General features: G+C 39.0%; 1 protein-coding gene across 1 annotated transcript; it reads left to right on the top strand.

Moving 5' to 3' along the window:
* The first annotated feature begins 3111 nt into the window (after positions 1-3111).
* Positions 3112-17834, top strand: LOC137490890 (uncharacterized). The gene is made up of 3 exons (XM_087249505.1): positions 3112-3157; positions 3611-3760; positions 11336-17834. Exon 3 carries the CDS (start codon positions 11504-11506, stop codon positions 12215-12217), a length of 714 nt encoding a protein of 237 aa, XP_087105631.1. The 5' UTR covers positions 3112-3157; positions 3611-3760; positions 11336-11503; the 3' UTR covers positions 12218-17834.
* The last annotated feature ends 1012 nt before the right edge of the window (positions 17835-18846 follow it).

Below are 18846 nucleotides of genomic sequence, written 5' to 3'. Positions count from 1 at the left end.
AGGTCATCAAAACAAATAGCCGCAACCCTTAAGTAGACGAACATTCTTGCCAAAAAAATCTCAAAAATAGGCTAGTGGTCCGGCTCAACAGTCCAGTCGAGTTTATTAACAAATTTTACATTCGCTGCTGCTGGAAGAGTGATTAAACCCAGATGAAGAGGCTGATCAGTGCTGGTTAGAATATTTGCACGGTTTTCAGCCAATTAGATTTGAGAACTAAAAATAAACGTTGCATAAATTAAAAATACATAAAGATTATTTTATTGAATATTTTTATTTTATATATTTATATATATATATATATATATATATATATAATTAGAAGGATAGTAGGTTACTAGCCCATACCCCCTTGCCCACCACAAATGATGTCAGTAAACTTCATGTAATGGACTGTGTTGCTCCAAACTCTTAATCTAAGGCCCCGTTTACTCTAGTGCACTTTAGTTTTAAAACGGCTTTTTAGAATGAAAACGATCCGCGTCCACACTAGCGTTTCACCCAGCGTTTCTGAACAGCTCTAAGTCTACATTAAAATGGTAAAAATGCATATCACGTGACCACACACAGACACACTCTGGCATGCGCTGCAGCGTGCCTTGAGCTCATACTCATATGAGAGCTGTGCACGTAGGGCTGTTCATCAAGGATCTCCTGCTGGATCTAATCATACTGTATTTGTTAAACGCGATATATATAATTCATTTTGTTGTCCATATCTAACAAAATATTCCCCGACTTTGGTATTTTGAATATATTATCTATATAAGTTAGGTTAATATATTAATTAATGTAATCGCGGACACCGATTCTGCAAAATTGACTGATTGCTTGCCTTTTTTTCTCTATTGTATAAACTTATTGTACGTTATACTTTTAAAATGGCCATTATTGGTTATTAAAACCAACCCAAGCTCATTCTGGAAACGTAGCCCCGCAGACGTTTCTGGAACCCGCGTTTTACGTGGCCGGAGGTACGTATGGCCGCGTTTAGTTTTTCTCGAGCGAACGCTGTGGGGCGGTGTGGCGCCGCTCCACTCCTCCTCTTCGCGCTCGCCGGCTGACGGCTCGCCTCCGAGTGGAGGGCTTTCCCAATGCAACCAGTTTGTCCGCTTAGCTCGCAGCGTTATGTAGGTGGAGCGGAGGCCCGGAGGAGGAGGAGCCGGCCGCGGGGATGACCGGGATTGGGTTGGGGGAAGAGCAGTTCCAGAAAGCAGGTAAGATGAAAAACATAATCCAGCAAATAAGGGCGAGAACGCGCCGATATCCGAAAACGCGGTCGAAATCAAAGATGAGGGCTTTTGCTTTTTTTTTTTTCTGGACGGCTTTTGCAAACTGTCGCTTGGGTTTAGGGAAGAGGAGGAGGGAGAGGAGGGCGGCCCTCCTCGATTGGCCAGCTGATCGGCCACGCGGTCAATCGTTCAGCCAGCCAGTCGGACAGACGGTGGCTCCACAGCGGCCTCCGGCAGCTTTTCACGCGAGAACAGCGTTTTGTTGCTAAAATAGCAGTTCCTCACATCATGTTTTCATTTTATTTTAAGACAGTGAAACAGCATAGCCAGGGTGATGTGAATGACATTATAAAGTACGATCGGGACTTTGTTTTTCATATCAAACTTGCGAAGTCTGAACTTACACGGAGAGGATGCATGACGGAACTGTCTGTGTAATACTGAGGAAAAAGCCCCAATTAGAGAGGCGAATGTCTGCAGCTCTATTGTTAAGATATAGTGAAACAACGTAGCAAGGGTGATGTGAATGAGATACAGTACACTGTTCTTTTGAAGATTTAACGACATGTCCTCGGGATCTGTTTTCCATATCAAACTTGCGAAGTCTGAACTTCCACGGAGAGGATGCAGGACTGAACTGTGTGCAGTAGGGTAATTAATGTTGAGGGAAAGCCCCAATCAGAAAGGCGAATGTCAGCAGCCCTGCCTCCGTTTTCAGATGTCTCCGTTTTCCCCCATCCACACTGAGAAGGAGCAGCAGCGTTTTAGAATGAAATAGGGCTCTTCAGCATTTTCAAACTAAAAAGCAAAACTTGTGCATGTTCAAACTAAAACGCATTAGTGTAAACGGGGCATAAGTGATAAAGACCACCAACTGTACGATCAACCTGGAAAACCCCAACTCTAATACAGAAAATATATTTATAAAGGCTTTAAAACCTTATATCTCAATATCTCATATCTTAACTTCATTCATAACTTTAACTAAATAAATTACACATAATACGTAGCTCGTGGGGTGTACTGCACTGTAATTTAACAATTTACACAACTGAAGATGTGTACTCACCATGCAGTGATGATAACCGGAATCGAAAGCATATATTACATCAACGTCAATATGTTTACGTGAACCAATGCAAAACTTGTAGGCGGAGTGACATGGCCGGTCCCGCCCACTTATGCACAGGGGTGCATATTCAGCCCCGCCCATAGCCCCGGCTAAACGCATATCGCGAGGGCTTAAATGGAGCTGTGGTCGTAATGGTCGAGTAAAAAAAATAGAGAAAAAGACAGCTGTGAAACATAACCAGCTTGGTCTTTTTGTAGGAAACACACTTTACATCTTTTTAGGGTAAGAGGTTTTTTTGAGTTATTGCCGTCTGTCACTGAATGTGTCAGGAATATCGAAAACAAAACCAACTTAACCGCGCTCATTTCTAACGCCCCCCTGGATGTACAGCGCCCTTAGCATTTGCCTATACTGCCTATGCCACGGGCAGGCTCTGTTGGCGAGTCTGATAAACTTACATAATATGCTGTGATTTAAGTTTTGTAACATAACTTTCTAAAGTGTCTCGAGAATTTGTCTGTAAAATGTCAGCTTAAAACACCCACCAGGCTATTTGTTATAGCTTTTAGAATGTTGGGGTTTTCTGCTTTAAAAGTGGTTTAAACAAGTTTTTCAAAATTGTGTTAAAATGTTTGGATTAAAAGTTTTGATCAACTTCAAATACTGAATGTCTGTGTATGTAAGAGAGATAGCAGCTATGTTGTGTGAAGTGGAAAACGAGGGAGAAATTTATCATGTCCTGACTGCAACAGTAAGTGGCAAAAAAAGCTAAACAAAAAAGACTTTTATTTTGGCGTTGTATCTGACGTCATAAGGCTGCGCCGCTCCTGCGCTGTGATTCAACTGGAGAAAGGTTTGTTTTAAAACATTTGCACAGATATTTACGATTGATTAAAGTTTCAGGTTTTTCATCCAATACTAAATTATGTACCTGCTGTTAACAATATTACTTTAACCCTTTTATACAATGTAGTACAATTTTACGCACTGTAATGAGGGCTATTGTTTAAACAACAGAAATGTGTGTTAGGGGTGTTTTAATAAAGGTTTAATATATTAAATAGCATAATGTCATTTCATTTTAAGGATACATCACTATATATGAAAAATGAAGTAACTTTACTGGTTTTTTTCAGGTTATTTGTGGCTATTGTTTCTTGCTCAGACTTACCTGATTTATTTTTGTTAATGACTCTCATATAAAGAAACTGTTGAAGCAAGTGTTAAAGAGAAGTTATTTTGTTTCTGTTTATTGTTTTATTTATTTTAAACGGGACATTTATATTGTTTTGTTCATTTTAAACAGGATAAAGTGTCCAAAGGCTGAGAGAAACTCCTGCTGAAGCGACTGATCTCCACACTGTTATAAAGATGGCGTTTATTAAAGAGGAGAGTGAAGATGTGAAGATTGAAGAAACATTCACAGTCAAAAAGGAAGATCTGCAGGAACAAACAGGTTGATTTCTATTTTTAAAGACCAACTCAGTCATTTGATCCTCATTCAGATTTATTTTAATAATAAGAATACTAAATTAAATCCATCTTGCAGAACTGAGTGTGCTGCCTAGTTCTCCTAAATGCACATAAGCACTCACTGAAAGACAGGAATGAGTTTCTTTCTTGTGCTCATGTCTTTATTCATTACTTTATGTATTATTAGTCTCCCATTTTCTCTACCCTCCCAAGGTTATTGCTTTTCTTGTTCTTCTACTGTTTTTGTAAAGTGTCCTTGAGCACTGGCACTATATAAAATTAATCAAAAACAATAAATTAAAAAAGTTTAACTGAGCTGACGATGTTTGACCTACAGTATTCTCATAGAAGATATCTGCTATTAAAGTGGTAGTTTTGGCTTAGTACTTTCCATTTGCAAATGTCTCGTTGATCACAATTCCCTTTTTCATCAACTTCTTTATGGGTTTAAACTTGTTTCTAGTAGTTGTTACTAGTTCTCACAGATAGTATCTGAGTTACACCATTATTATTATAACCAATTACCAGGGCTATTGTGTTTAAACAGGGTTTCTGTGGGGTCTTAAAATGTCTTAAATTCCAAAATCTAAATTTTAGGCCTTAAAAAGTCTTAAATTTACTGAAATATTGTGCTGTAGGTCTTACATATTTTTTAAACAAGTCTTGCTACCCAATCTGGCTAAAACACATACAATCACCAACAATCCATCTCAATAAAACAGTTAACTTTTTATTCTAAAAGGACATTTTAACTCTATTCATCATAATGATATAATTATTTTCCTTACAATAACATTTGTTTAAACATGCTCCATGTATTTACTGCTGAGCACATCGACCTGGACAGAATGATGTGCATAGATTTAGTTTATTATAGTTTTTAAAACTTTTAAAACATTTCGTTCATTTGTTTTTTTTATTTTAAAGAAGTTTATTTTGGAAAAAAAAGTGTGTGGATACAAGTAAAGCTTGCTTTCTTTTTTTGCTAAAATATTTAAAATATTATAATTTTTTATTATTCATTTATTATTGTATTAATAAATTTATTAAATTCTAATATTTTTTTGTTAGGGCAAGTAAAAATCTTTTTCATCTGGGCCATTTGACTTTAGCCCTTTATGAGTTTAAATTTTCATTCATAATGGTCTTAAAATGTCTTAAACTCTTAAATTTAACTTGGTGACGACACATGCAGAAACCCTGGTTTAAAGTATGTCAGAAAACGTGGACACCCCCAATTTGAAATAAGCTGAATGAAATGGACACTAAAATAATTGTTCTAAAACATTGTACAGTATTTTAAACTATATGATGTTGTTGTGGGACGACGCAAGACAAAACAAACAAACTATAGTGGAACATTAACGTTTAGCATTGCACTGACTACAACTGGCCAACAAACTAGTCTAAAAATGACTTTTGCTGCTTAAGAAATAGATTACTGCATACTGATGATATGCAGAAATTTGAGTTAATAGTTCATCAGTATTGACCATATTCTTCCCATACCAGCAGGTTTCGCCATTGGAATCTTTTTGCCTGACACTTGTTTTAAAGAATTAATTTTTCTTCTTCTTTTTAATCCTAAAAACAGTGTTATACTACTTAGGCATGAGGCGATATCAGTTTTCAAGGTATATCACGGTTTAAAAAAGGTCAAGGTTTTAAAACCGTATATTTAAGTTTTTATTTTTCGTTTTAATTTTTACAAGGCAACATTATCTCCAGCAGAAAATATATCTAAAGATGCAGTTTTAAATCATAAAGAAATGTTTTTAAAATAAAAGAAGACAGCAGAAGTCCAGGATTCATTAGAATGATTCAATCTGACATGTTTACTGCTATAAAATAATTTAAAAGTTTCTCAAAAAAAAAAATATATATTGTGTTCAGAGGGGGAAAAGTGTTTGTTTTTTACCCAGACATTTAAAAAATATATATATTTTAGAGCATTAATCACAGTACTGTGAAACTGTGATATCTTTATTCAAGGTTATCATACCGTCAGAATCTTATACTGGCCCATGCCTAATGCTGCTTGATGTTGCAAAGTCATATTTTCTAATTTTATTATTTTTCTTTGTATGTATGGTCATGAACACTTGTTTGAAGAGAAAGTAGCCGTTTATTATTCCTGGTCATTTCTCCAATAGGCAACTGAATTTCTAAAACAATAGCATATGATATCAGGGCCCCATTTCAGACAGAAGGTTAAGTAAAAACTCAGAGTATGTTAACCCTGAAATGAGAAAAAACTCTGGGTTTTCAGTTTCAAATTGGCAGGTTTGTCAAACTTAAGAAAGTAGGGTAAGCCTGTTTCTGAAAGAGAGGTAACTTCAACTTTGAGTCAGTTACCGAGGTCACTTACTCTGTGAATCTAACTTGGTCAGGAGCAAGTTTTATTCTCTTAACTCCAGGTTTCTGTCGGCCTCCTCCCTTTTTTTAAAGATGAAGCGGTATTTCTTGCCTTAGCCTTATGTTTCCAGCTACCTATTTTTTTGTGTAGTTTGGATAGGCCATGAGAATAAAAAATCGGTTGATAGAAACTTCATGATGCACATAACTTTTGAAATATAAGCATAAAAAACATGCGCAAAACTGAGTTGGATAAACCTTTTGTTCAATAAGAAAAGATAAACTTACGAAAACTACGTAAGCAGTTTTACTGAACAAATTTCAATATGCACATTAAAAAGATTTTGTTATAAGATCATATGATGATGAAAATGTGTGTGAATGGACAAACCAGCAGGCTGACCACACTATAAAACATCTGAAATGTTGTTTTGCCTTCACCGTTTTAGTATTAATGTTATTATATTATTAATGATCTCCAGTGTGGGGTTATTGCTGTGTATCTTTAGGTTGGCATTGGCTATACAACGCCACTAGAGGGAGCTATAAGTACACAAAAGGTCCAGCTGGATGTATGCATGTTATGTTGTTTGGAAATCGCCAGTAAGGCGACATTTTAGGCAACATTGATGGATCTGGCAACCCATGGATGGTTTTGGGCACAGAGCAGACTAAAGCGCTTTAAACTCTGAAAGATGCATTGTTGTCTGCACTTGTTTTAGTGATTTATGACAAACAGACTGCAAAGTGTCAGCTGATGGTTCATCCTATGGACTGGGGGCTGTCCTTATGCAGAGGTAGCAAGAAGGATGGAAGCCTATAGCTTATGCATCACGATCTATCACCCAGACCGAGCAGAGGTATGCACAAGTGGAAAAAGAGGCATTGGGTCTCACATGGGCGTGTGAAAGATTTAGAAACTTTCCTATTGGCAAGCATTTTGAAATGGAGACCGATCAAAGGCCATTACTGAGTCTCTTGGGATTACAAGCTCTGGATGCTCTTTCCTCTCATATCTAGAGATTTAAATGTGGCTGATGCGATACTCCTACGTCATTGTTCATGTGCCAGGAAAGAGCTTGTGGGTAGCCGATACTCTGTCACACACTCCTGTAAAACAGAGTGAGTCACTAGAAAGAGAGGGAGTTCATGCTGGAAAACAAAACATACCTGTTGGTGGTGACTACTACTCCAGATATGTGGAATTAGCCCAGTTATCACCTACCAGGTCTACTGATGTCATTGTTCACTTGAAGTCCATATTCACGCGCCATGGTATTCCAGAGAGGCTGATTACGGACAATGGGCCACAATTCTTTGGGCACTCATTTGCATCCTTGGCAGCATTGTTTACTACAAAGCTACCCCATTGACAAAATATACTTGACAACTAGAATAAACAACGAACATGTGCTACAGCGGTAATTTAAATGTCAACTGGAGGGTGACATTAACATTTGTGTAGTCTTTGACAGCCCAGTTTGCTGTCGTAATTGCTTTAATTTTAATATCTTTCTTTAAAATATCATTGTTTTCGGAAAAATGGTGGCATTTAATCACAAAGGCGCGCAGTGTTCATCCACTGGTTTGCTGCGTAGAGTGCGGTGTGCCCAGTCCAGAAGTGGAGTCTTCTTGAGGTTCAGGGTTTCTTTCAAGAGACTGGCTACAAATTCCGTCACTCGTCTGCCGTGCTCCTGCCCTTCTTTAACTCCTTTAATGCAGAGATTTGAGCGGCGAGACCTCTCCTCAAGATCCTCGATTTGGTCTCTCAGCACAGCCAGCTTCTTTTTCACGATACTAAACGCTTTTTCCAGGGTAGTAAGAGAGTCAGAGAATCTACCCAACAAAGACTCCAGACCAGGCTTTCGCTCTTCCGCTGCTTCCACTCTTGCGTTAATGTGCTCCACAGCATTGCGTAACTGTCCGAAGCTGGTCAATTTGTTTGCAAGTTCATTTGACTGTGCAACGGCCTTTTCTTCAATTTTAGCATTCAAATCGATTTTTAGTGCATCAATAGCTTGAAGGACCGCACTGTTATCACTCGCTGGAGCCATCTCTGCTCCAACTGTAAATCCAAAACAAACAATATAACAATAATCACAATGAAACACAAAACCCTCAGCACTTTTAACTAAAATGAAGGTGAAAGAAAAAACTTCAAATCATTTCAGGCCAGCAGATCCGGGAAAAAATAATAATGACAATATTAGTACGGGAAGAAAAAAGAAGAGAAATAAATTTAATGAAAATTTGGGCAAAGAAAACAAAAACTTTTGCTTCTTACCCACGGAGCGGAGGGTTCAAGGGAAATGAGAGGAGAATGGCGAATGTGGAGGTGTGAATGTGAAGGTTGCAGGCATCGGCGAACCCAGCCGGAACATGCACGATTACGTGCTGTCATGGCTTTGCAATAAAAAAGTGTTATAATAGAGGCCAATACAGAAAAAAACGGCCATGAATATAACAAAAAGGGAGTAAATTTGCTCAGAGTGTTGTAGCGAAATTAGCTCAGTTTATGAAAATTAATAATCAATAATAATGAGTTATTAATATTCCGGCTTGATCTTCTGTCATTTGTTTAAACAAATATATAATTGTATATGATTCCGCCCGCTCGGCCGAGCAGACTCTCAGATTATAAATATTAATTATCAACATCAACAAATTATTATTAATTATTGACATTCTGGATTAACTTATTGTTAATTTGACCATATAAATATAATTAGACCTCGCCCGAGCAGACTCTGTAATGATATATTTATTAAGAGAGGGAATTATTGCTACTCCTTGTGAAGTAGATTAATCATTCAGAAGTTTTGATCAACTTTATAGCAGCTGTAGGGAATCTATCGTTTCAGTGACTTTTTCTGTGAGGCAAACAATACAATCCATTTGATTATAATAGGGTTCATTGACTAGTCTGACATATAACGAACAAACGCACCAACATAACATAAAATATAGAACAAATGTGTACTGCATGTAGGTATATATGGGTCTATAAAACATATAACAAACAGAAAAGTGAGGAAATAGAGATTTCAGATAAGGAGTGGCAAATCTACCTCTGTTTCACACACTATTAAGGATCACCAAGATTATAAAAACACCTTTTTGATAAAGGGGCACAGCTTATTCGCATTACTAAAGTACCTGGAGTTTAGGATTTTTCGGTCTCTCTCTCTCTGCTCTCTGAGTTTCTTCCGATGTGCTGGAATTCCTTTGATGTACTTTCTTGACGCGTGGAGTTTGCAATGCAGTTCGGAGGATACACGATCACAACTTAAACTGAGTTTTACTTTGCCGGAAAAATAAGAAAATGTGGGCTCGGACGAGCCACGCGGTCAGAGAAAAATGTGGTCTGCCCCCATTAAAAGAGGGTGCACCTCTCGAAAGACTGTTTTCAGGACTGTTGTGCATGCAGCTTGGTTTTTAACTGTGGTCTGGCCACAACCCCTTTTCCCAACAACTGACCAACAGTCTCCTGGCAAAGTTTGAGCGGGAGTTTTTCTTTGTCTCTGGCCCGCTAATATGCAAAATAAGAGTACGCCCGAAAGCATGTGGAGAGACATTACGTCAGAGCATTAATTAATGTAAGCCGTGGTGATTATGATCATGCGCTACGCATCATGTGTTGTAAAATGGCAGGAGGAACATTTTGATACTAAACACTAAAGTGTTAAGAAGTGCATCAACAGACTTTGGGCGTACTTACACTATACTATCCGAACCGTGCCCAGGCCCGTTTCTCAGATCGTTTGAGAAGTGCGAGTGTGCTGAATCGGGCTCAGGAACGGTTCACTTTGCCGGCCCTGGCCCGGTTGGAAGAGGTGGGCATGAGCGTGGTTCACTTTGGTTTGCAGTGTGAGTGCAAAACGCGCCAAAGCCCGAAACTGAAAGCAGGACGTGAGTTTTAAGGGACTGTTTCATATGGATCTATTAATCAATCTTACTGTTCAATGAACACAAACTGCCATAGTTTTATAAAGACACAAACACCTCACTGCACGACAGCTGCGCGCCTACAGCAAACCTTCTTATTCCTGCACCACGAGGGCTTTAAGATTGTTTATGAGCGCCAAAAGTGGTGGATCTGTTCGGCAAAATATCTGACGGCATGTCACTGCATCCCTAAGGACTGTTTGGCAAAATATTTGACTGCATGTCACTGCATAACAAACGACTGAAACGATATAACTAGAGAAATCTCCACTGTGCTGAGCGAGAGCGCTTCTCTACTGAACAATGCAGCGCAGCATCAATGACGTAAGCGTGCCCAGCCCTGATTGTGGTGTAAGTGCGGGCCATCGAGGGAGACGGGAGGGGGGACAAGCATGCTTTGGCCTGGTTCGAGGCAACTGTACATAGTGTGAGTATGGCCTATGTGGCACCAGGAGTCATGAACCCACGCAGAGGACACTCAGACCCCTTTATAAAATCAATACGTAATTTTTATCTACGGACTGTACGTTACAGTGTATTGAGTTTTTAAAAATTTTTTATTTCAAAGCATTTTTCCAGAATACTTCAAAAAAGGATGTCCCCAAATATCAGTTAATTTGCTGAAACACAGAAAGATTTTTTCAAATTAAACCTCAAAATCACCCCAGACTAGATTAAAATGACCCAACAACACACAAGGGGAAAGGTACGTGCACATTCCAGCCTTTATGCAGATGCTGTACAGGTATGTCTTATGTCTGCAAGGCAAATACTCAGCTGTTACACCAGAACTTTTTTTCTGATGTGTTTACCAGTCAGGCACATGAACAAGTATTCATATACTTGAACATATATGAACAAATACAAACATAAATAGTGAATATACACGAATAATAATAGGCCATTAACAGCTTTTTTTCTTTGTCTTATCAATATGACCAAAATTACTTTTATGAGAAACTCTAAAAACTGGACTGACACAGTTTTAATTTACTATAACTTCTATGTTAAGCGGCTTTGACACAATTTAAGTTGTAAAAGCACTAGATATATAAAGATGGATTGAATTGCATCTGCTTTAATATGTACAGGTTAATGGATCTAACAAAATATGATCTGATTTATTTTACATTTAACATGCATCAAAATTACAGTGTGTAGCCAATGTTTCCAGTGTTTTTTCACTTTTCAGCTTTTGATGAGAGTTTTTAAGACTTAAGGAAAACTAATGTTTTATTTATTTATTTATTTATTTCAGACCTAACTGAACAGAATGAGGGGAGTAAAGAGGAGGAACATCATGTCAAAACTGAGGAAAAAACTCATTTACAGACTGATGGTATTTTGAAAAGGAGAGACAAGAATCGATTCACCTGCACTCAGTGTGGAAGGAGTTTGGCTAAACAAAAGCAAACTTAAGATTCACATGAGGATCCACACTGGAGAGAAACCATTCACATGCACTCAGTGTGGGAAGAGTTTCATCCGTTCATCATCCCTTAATGTACACATGATGAGCCACACTGGAGAGAAACCATTCACTTGCACTCAGTGTGGAAAGAGTTTGGCAAGCAAAAGCAAACTTAAGATTCACATGAGGATTCACACTGGAGAGAGACCATTCACATGCACTCAGTGTGGAAAGAGTTTCAGCCAATCATCATCCCTTAATAAACACATACGGATCCACACTGGAGAGAAACCATTCACATGCACTCAGTGTGGGAAGAGTTTCAGCCAATCATCATCCCTTAATCTACACATGAGGATCCACACTGGAGAGAAACCATTCACATGCACTCGGTGTGGGAAGACTTTTACCTGCTCATCACACCTTAATGAACACATGAGAATCCACAATGGAGAGAAACCATTCACATGCACTCAGTGTAGGAAGAGTTTTAACTGCTCATCCTCCCTTAATCGACACATGAGGATCCACACTGGAGAGAAACCATTCATTTGCACTCAGTGTGAAAAGAGCTTCAGCCAATCATCACACCTTAATGAACACATGATGATTCACACTGGAAGGAAACCATTTACATGCACTCAGTGTAGGAAGAATTTTTACTGCTCATCACACCTTAATAAACACATAAGGATCCACACTGGAGAGAAACCATTCACTAGCACTTAAGCTGCGGTCACACTGGACTTTTATGCCCATAGACTTCCACACTGGAGAGAAACCATTCACATGTACTCAGTGTGGGAAGAGTTTCAACCAATCAGCAAACCTTAATGAACACATAAAGATCCACTCTGGTGTGAAAGAGTATATGTGCTTTGAGTGTGAGAAGACTTTTTATTTCAGCTCCAAAAACTGCACCAAGCGATTCACACTGGAGAGACCGTACAAGTGTTCACACTGTGACAAGAGGTTTAATCAGTTAACACATCTGAAAACACAAAAGAGAATTCACACTGGAGAGAAACGTACAGATCTGATCAGTGTCTACAGAGTTTCGCTCATTCGAAGCAGCTTAAGAAACACGTGGACAAAAAGTTGCACACATGACATGAATGCAGCAAAACATTTTCTCACAGGATGTTTCATGTCTGAATAATGTTTGAAAAGGCTGAGTAACGGTATACTGTTTTCCTACACTGCAGTAGATGGGGTTGTAAATGTGTCGCGCTCCTCGCATTTATGTAAACACAATGATGGCGGCTGAGAGAAGTACAGTTTCATAAACATTTGGCAAACAGCATCTCTGCGGCTTGAAATCTCATCTGTTATCCACTCTCCAGTGCGTTCATGTAGCTGTTATACTTACTTCCTGCTTTGCTACTGTTCGGACGTCTTTGCCCCCTGCTCCGCTCTTCGCACTCTTACTTTTATATCTTATACCCTAATTTTAACTTGAGCCTATCAGCACAGTGCTCAAACAACACGGCTTGAAGATTAGCATCGATTCTACAAACTTTCTGGAATATAGCTTTACTAACAAGAGGGGAATTACCGTCTAAACAATCCTCCCGCTACCAGCTGCTTACATTCCGGAGACGGGAAGACACGGCTGTGAAAATGCCTCTGGATCGGATTAATTCAGATTCTCACTGCTGTACAAACTGCCACAAACTTCTACAAAAGATTGCAGTTCTTGAAACGAAGTTGCTTGCGATCCGACCAGAACTTCAGCTTCATTGTGGATTCTCTCAGCACACAGCCGGTGAGTCCCATAAATCTGTTCCTGCTACTGTTTTGAGCACAGAAAAACAGAAAAGAACTGTTGAAAATGAGCATTGGCATAAACAAAGTGCGAGACCAAAGGGTACTCGCGGGGTCAGATCATACGCTGCCGCATTAGCGTCTTCTACCCCAAATACAGCTCGGACTCAAATACAGCTTCAGAACAGATATAAAGTTTTGAGTAATATGGGTGAAGAATCCCCAAATGCAGTCAGACAGAGATTGCATAATTCAGCAACTAATTCTGCATGGAACAGAGGCTCAAGGCCGACTAGACAGCGGCATTCTGCTCCGATCGCAACAGAGATAAGAACTCTAGTCGTAGGAGATTCAATAATCAAGAATTTCAGGAGCAGATCTACAATGACATACTGCTTTCCTCATGCAACAGTTTCTGATGTAAACAAAGAGCTTGAGGAAATTCTGAAAAAGCACAAGACTGCAAAACGGATTATCATCCATGTGGGGAAGAATGATATTCGGAAGGAACAGTCAGAACTGCTTAAGAAAGATTTCTGTGAGCTCTTGGAAACAGCTGAAAGATTGAAGGTTCAGCCGTTCATAAGTGGACCACTCCCTGCAAGAGGGACAAATATGTTTTCACGGCTTCTTGGTCTAAATGTATGGCTACAGAAAACATGTAACAAGAAAGGACTGAATTTCATTGACAACTTCAATCTCTTCTGGAACCAAAGACAACTGTTTACATCAGACGGCCTTCATCCAAACAAGCAAGGTGCTAAAGGACAATTTTTTTTTTCCCTCCATCATCCATCAGCTGTGTATGCCACTGAACTGAATTGCACACACACACCTAGCAAATGTCCGGATGACCACAGGACTTCAAATCAGCTCCTGAGTGGACTTGTGGCTGACGAATCACCCAAAGACAGTGATAATGCCACGCAGCCAAAACACCCAATGTTGATAGAGACACTATCAGTTGCCCTCTGCTCAACACAGGCAGACTGTGACGCATCAGAACAGCATCAAGTCTCGTCACTCAAAAATGATCCTCAGGAAAACATATTTCTGCAGACAGAATCTCCAGATGCACAGCCTCTGTCACCGGACACGTTCTCATTGTCACAATGTTCACCACTCTTGGGTTTTTCAAAAAAGATGGATGAACTGGTGTATGCTGGAACTAAACTTTCACACTCCATTGCCGCAAGCCCCCAGTTACCAACCAAAAAGCGGCCTGCTCCACAACCACCTATGAGCCCACCTGGAAGAGCCCTCCGATCACACTGCCAGGGCCCCAACAACAATTCCCCATCTTCAGCTGGTGAACACAAGAGCTCTCTGTGATGTGTGTCGGGGACCTGCTTAGATAACAGTGTCTTTATCAAATGTTTTCAGAACAAGCAGGAACCCAGTGTGTCTGTAGCTTTCTCTAAGCAGATATGTGTTGTGTTAAGTGACAGAAAACCAAAGACTTCATCAGGCCGTATAGCAAATCATTCAAATCTGGTGTCTATTAAATGTAGATCTGAGACTACTATAGAAAAAACAGCTAAAACTGTTAAGTTAGCGCTTTTAAACATCAGATCACTCAACAATAAGTCTCTTTTAGTCAATGATTTTATCAACACAAATTGCCTTTATTTTATGCTTTTAAATGAAACTTGGCTAGATGACAGTTGTAGCGCAGCAGTTCTGAATGAAGCAGCTCCTTTAAACTTTGACTTTTTGAGTGTTTGCAGAGCTAATAGGAGAGGTGGAGGCATCGCTGCCCTGTTTAAAGATGTGTATGAATGTAAACAAGTGTCATTTGGTGACTATTTGTCTTTTGAATATCTGAGTATAGCACTAAAAGGGTCTCCACGCATCTTACTGATCATTATCTACAGACCTCCAAAATATTCTCCAGCTTTTATTGATGATTTTACAGAGCTGTTATCAATAGTAACATCTGAATATGATTATTTTAGTATTGCTGGGGATTTTAATATTCACATTGATAATCCAGAAATCAATGCTGTAAAAGAACTGATGACTGTTTTTAACACTTTTGATCTGACTCAGCATGTTCAAGGACCCACACACAATCGTGGACACACTCTTGATCTACTTATAACTAAGGGTTTACACATTTCATCGACTGTTGTTAAGGATGTGGCACTATCTGATCATTTCTGTATCTTTTTTGATATATTGATCACTCCAGCTATTAAAGACAGATCTGTCTCTGTCAGAAAGAGATGCATAAATGAGAACACCAGTGAGCAGTTTATGAAGGCCATATCGCTAGCACCAAGTATATCTGCAGATTCTGTTGATTCTCTCCTTGATTTGTTCAATTCTAAAATTGAGAATGTCATAAATGACATCGCTCATGTTAAAGTCAAGAAGATGACTGGCAGGCAAAAGGGATCTTGGACAAGGTCACCTAGAGTACAAATGATGAAAAGACAGTGCAGAAAAGCTGAGCGTATGTGGAGAAAGACGAAACTAGTAGTCCATTATAATATCTATAAAGACAGTCTTCATGCCTTTTAATATGGAACTAAACACTGCTAGAGAGACTTTCTTTTCAAGCCTTATTAACAGCAACTTAAATAATGCTCGCACACTCTTTGCAACGATAGAGTGCAAAAGAGTGTGCACCCCCCCCAGTCGGATTCCAAGTGAGCTCCTCTCTGAAAGCAAATGTAATGAGTTTGCTCATTTCTTCACTGATAAGATCAATAATATCAGAAAGGCAATCAGCTCATCCAATCAGTCAAGTTGTGTCGATATCAAACAAGCTCAACCACAACTTAAGAAATCAGACATTATGTCTGATTTCATGGCAATTAACGGCAAAATCTTAGAAGAGATTGTGCAAGTTATGAAAACATCAACCTGCAGTCTTGACACGCTTCCCACATCATTCTTCAAAACGGTGTTTACCTGTTTAGAAATGGATCTTCTAAAAGTGGTAAATGATTCACTTCTCTCAGGGATTTTTCCAACCTCACTTAAAACTGCAGTTGTTAAACCCCTCTTGAAGAAGAGCAACCTGGATAACACCCTATTGAGCAATTACAGGCCAATCTCAAATCTCCCTTTCATTGGCAAAATCATTGAAAAAGTTGTTTTTAACCAGGTTAACAAGTTCTTAAACTTCAGGGGGTGTTTAGACAATTTTCAATCTGGTTTCAGAGCACATCACAGTACAGAGAGCGCTCTTATAAAGATAATCAATGATATACGCCTAAATACAGATTCAGGTAAAATAACAGTGCTGGTACTGCTTGATTTCAGTGCTGCATTTGACATTGTCAATCACAGCATACTTCTGGATAGGCTGGAAAACTGGGTTGGGCTATCTAGCATGGTCCTCAAATGGTTTAGATCTTACCTTGAAGGGAGAGGTTACCATGTCAGTATAGGTGACCATAGGTCGAGGTGGACACCCATGACGTGTGGAGTCCCACAAGGCTCGATTCTGGCACCTCTCCTGTTCAACCTTTACATGCTCCCACTGAGCCAAATAATGAGAAAGAACCAAATCTCCTACCACAGCTATGCTGATGACACTCAGATCTACCTAGCCTTACTGCCTAATGACTACAGCCCATTGACACCCTCTGCCAGTGCATTGATGAAATTAACAGTTAGATGTGCCAAAACTTTCTTCAGTTAAACAAAGAGAAAACTGAAATGATTGTGTTTGGGAACAGAGATGAGGTTCTCAAGGTGAATGCGTACCTTGGCACTAAAGGTCAAACGACAAAAAATAAGGTCAAGAATCTTGGTGTGACTCTGGAGTCAGATCTGAGTTTCAATAGTCATGTCAAAGCAGTCAGTAAATCAGCATACTATCATCTCAAAAACATAGCAAGAATCAGATGCTTTGTTTCTAGTGAAGACTTAGAAAAACTTGTTCATGCTTTTATCAGCACCAGGGTGGATTACTGTAATGGACTCCTCACTGGTCTTCCTAAAAAGACAGTCAGACAGTTACAGCTCATCCAGAACGCTGCGGCCAGAATTCTGACCAGAAGTAGAAAATCAGAGCACATCACACCTGTCCTCAGGTCTTTACACTGGCTGCCAGTTACATTCAGAATAGAGTTTAAAGTATTATTACTGGTCTATAAATCACTAAATGGCCTAGGACCTAAATACATCACAGATATGCTCACTGAATACAAACCTAACAGATCACTCAGATCTTTAGGATAATATAAACTAGAAATTCCAACAGTTCAGTCAAAGCAAGGTGAATCGGCTTTTAGCCACTACGCCCCCCGCTGCTGGAATCCGCTTCCAGAAATGATCAGATGTGCTCCAACATTAGGCACATTCAAATCAAGACTGAAAACACATCTGTTTACCTGTGCCTTTACTGAATGAGCACTGTGCTGCGTCCGACAGATTGCACTATCATGTTTTTCTCTTCTTCTTCATTCTTTTATATCACATCTTACCTGTTTTTATGTTTTGTTTTGTTTTTACACATTTTTATTTTTATTTTACTTGTTTCTTTTATTCTCGTTTATGTAAAGCACTTTGAATTGCCACTGTGTATGAAATGTGCTATATAAATAAACTTGCCTTGCCTTGCCCTGAATGGTTGGTCACACGTTTATATGTATGTTTTTTTCTTATAAGCATATATATATAATAAAATCTGCTTCTTTGTTAATTGTCTTCATGATTCATCTAAAGCTGAATTTATATGAAATATCATGAGTGGAGAGTGGGTGGGACCGGGATGGTTTGTTTACAGGGTTGCTATGGTAACGGTGAACCGCAAGAGAGTCATTACTAGAGCGCCTTGATTTTGAACAACAACGCAGCTGTCTCATCTTTTAGGTGGGTAAATCCTATCACAAAATCGATGAAATGTTAAGATAACATGTTACTCAAGTGTGTTTACAAGTTTAGTGAGGTAACGTGCAGTTAAAGAGTTAATTAGTAGCGAAGATTGTATCTGTTTGCTGACATTGTATCAAAACGGCAGTAAGCGGCCGGTTGTGTTTAATGCTAACTGCAAAGTTAACTAAAGGGCTCCACCACGCTGAAATCCTCTGTAAATGTTATGTTTTTGTATTCAAGTTGTTAAAAACTATATCAATATCTGTTTCAGCAGCTTAATGTTGAAGGCTTGGAATCTCAACGCACGTTTTTACGCACACAACCAATGTCCAGTCTTGCTTTCTCTTCAAGTTTAAATTCACTTTATTTAACTTATTATAAATACATACTTGCAATTAAATATGTTGAACCCTTGAACGACCTCAAAGGTGTGTGAGTTTGGTGTGGTAAAAACTGCATGTGTTCCCTTCCTCAAGTTTTCTTCTCTCATGCAAGAAACACCGACTTTAAAACCCTATGTGCACATATTGCCCCCAAGTGGTGACAGCCCAAATTACATTTAAGTCAACATATAGGCTCCTACACACCAGCCCCATAATTGTTGGTGTGCAACTACAATTAATCTCTAAAATTATCAAAGGAGCCAAAAAAGGTGTATGTGTACTACTTCTTTATGGATCAGTCCATTGTTTTTTCTAATAACAGGCAGATTTTGGAAACTGGTCTTTCCAGCAATCCTGTTTTTGTCTTCAGTTGTACAGAGC

The sequence above is a fragment of the Danio rerio genome, chromosome 4 (genome assembly GCF_052040795.2).
Source record: "Danio rerio strain M-AB ecotype USA chromosome 4, GRCz13ab, whole genome shotgun sequence".
Lineage (NCBI taxonomy): Eukaryota > Metazoa > Chordata > Actinopteri > Cypriniformes > Danionidae > Danio > Danio rerio.
The sequence above is the reverse complement of the archived record's forward strand: the minus strand, read 5'-3'. Positions and strand labels throughout refer to the sequence as shown.

Bases quoted from the DNA above. Each gene is read 5' to 3' on its own strand.
- LOC137490890 (XM_087249505.1), top strand. From the start codon at position 11,504: ATGAGGATCCACACTGGAGAGAAACCATTCACATGCACTCAGTGTGGG.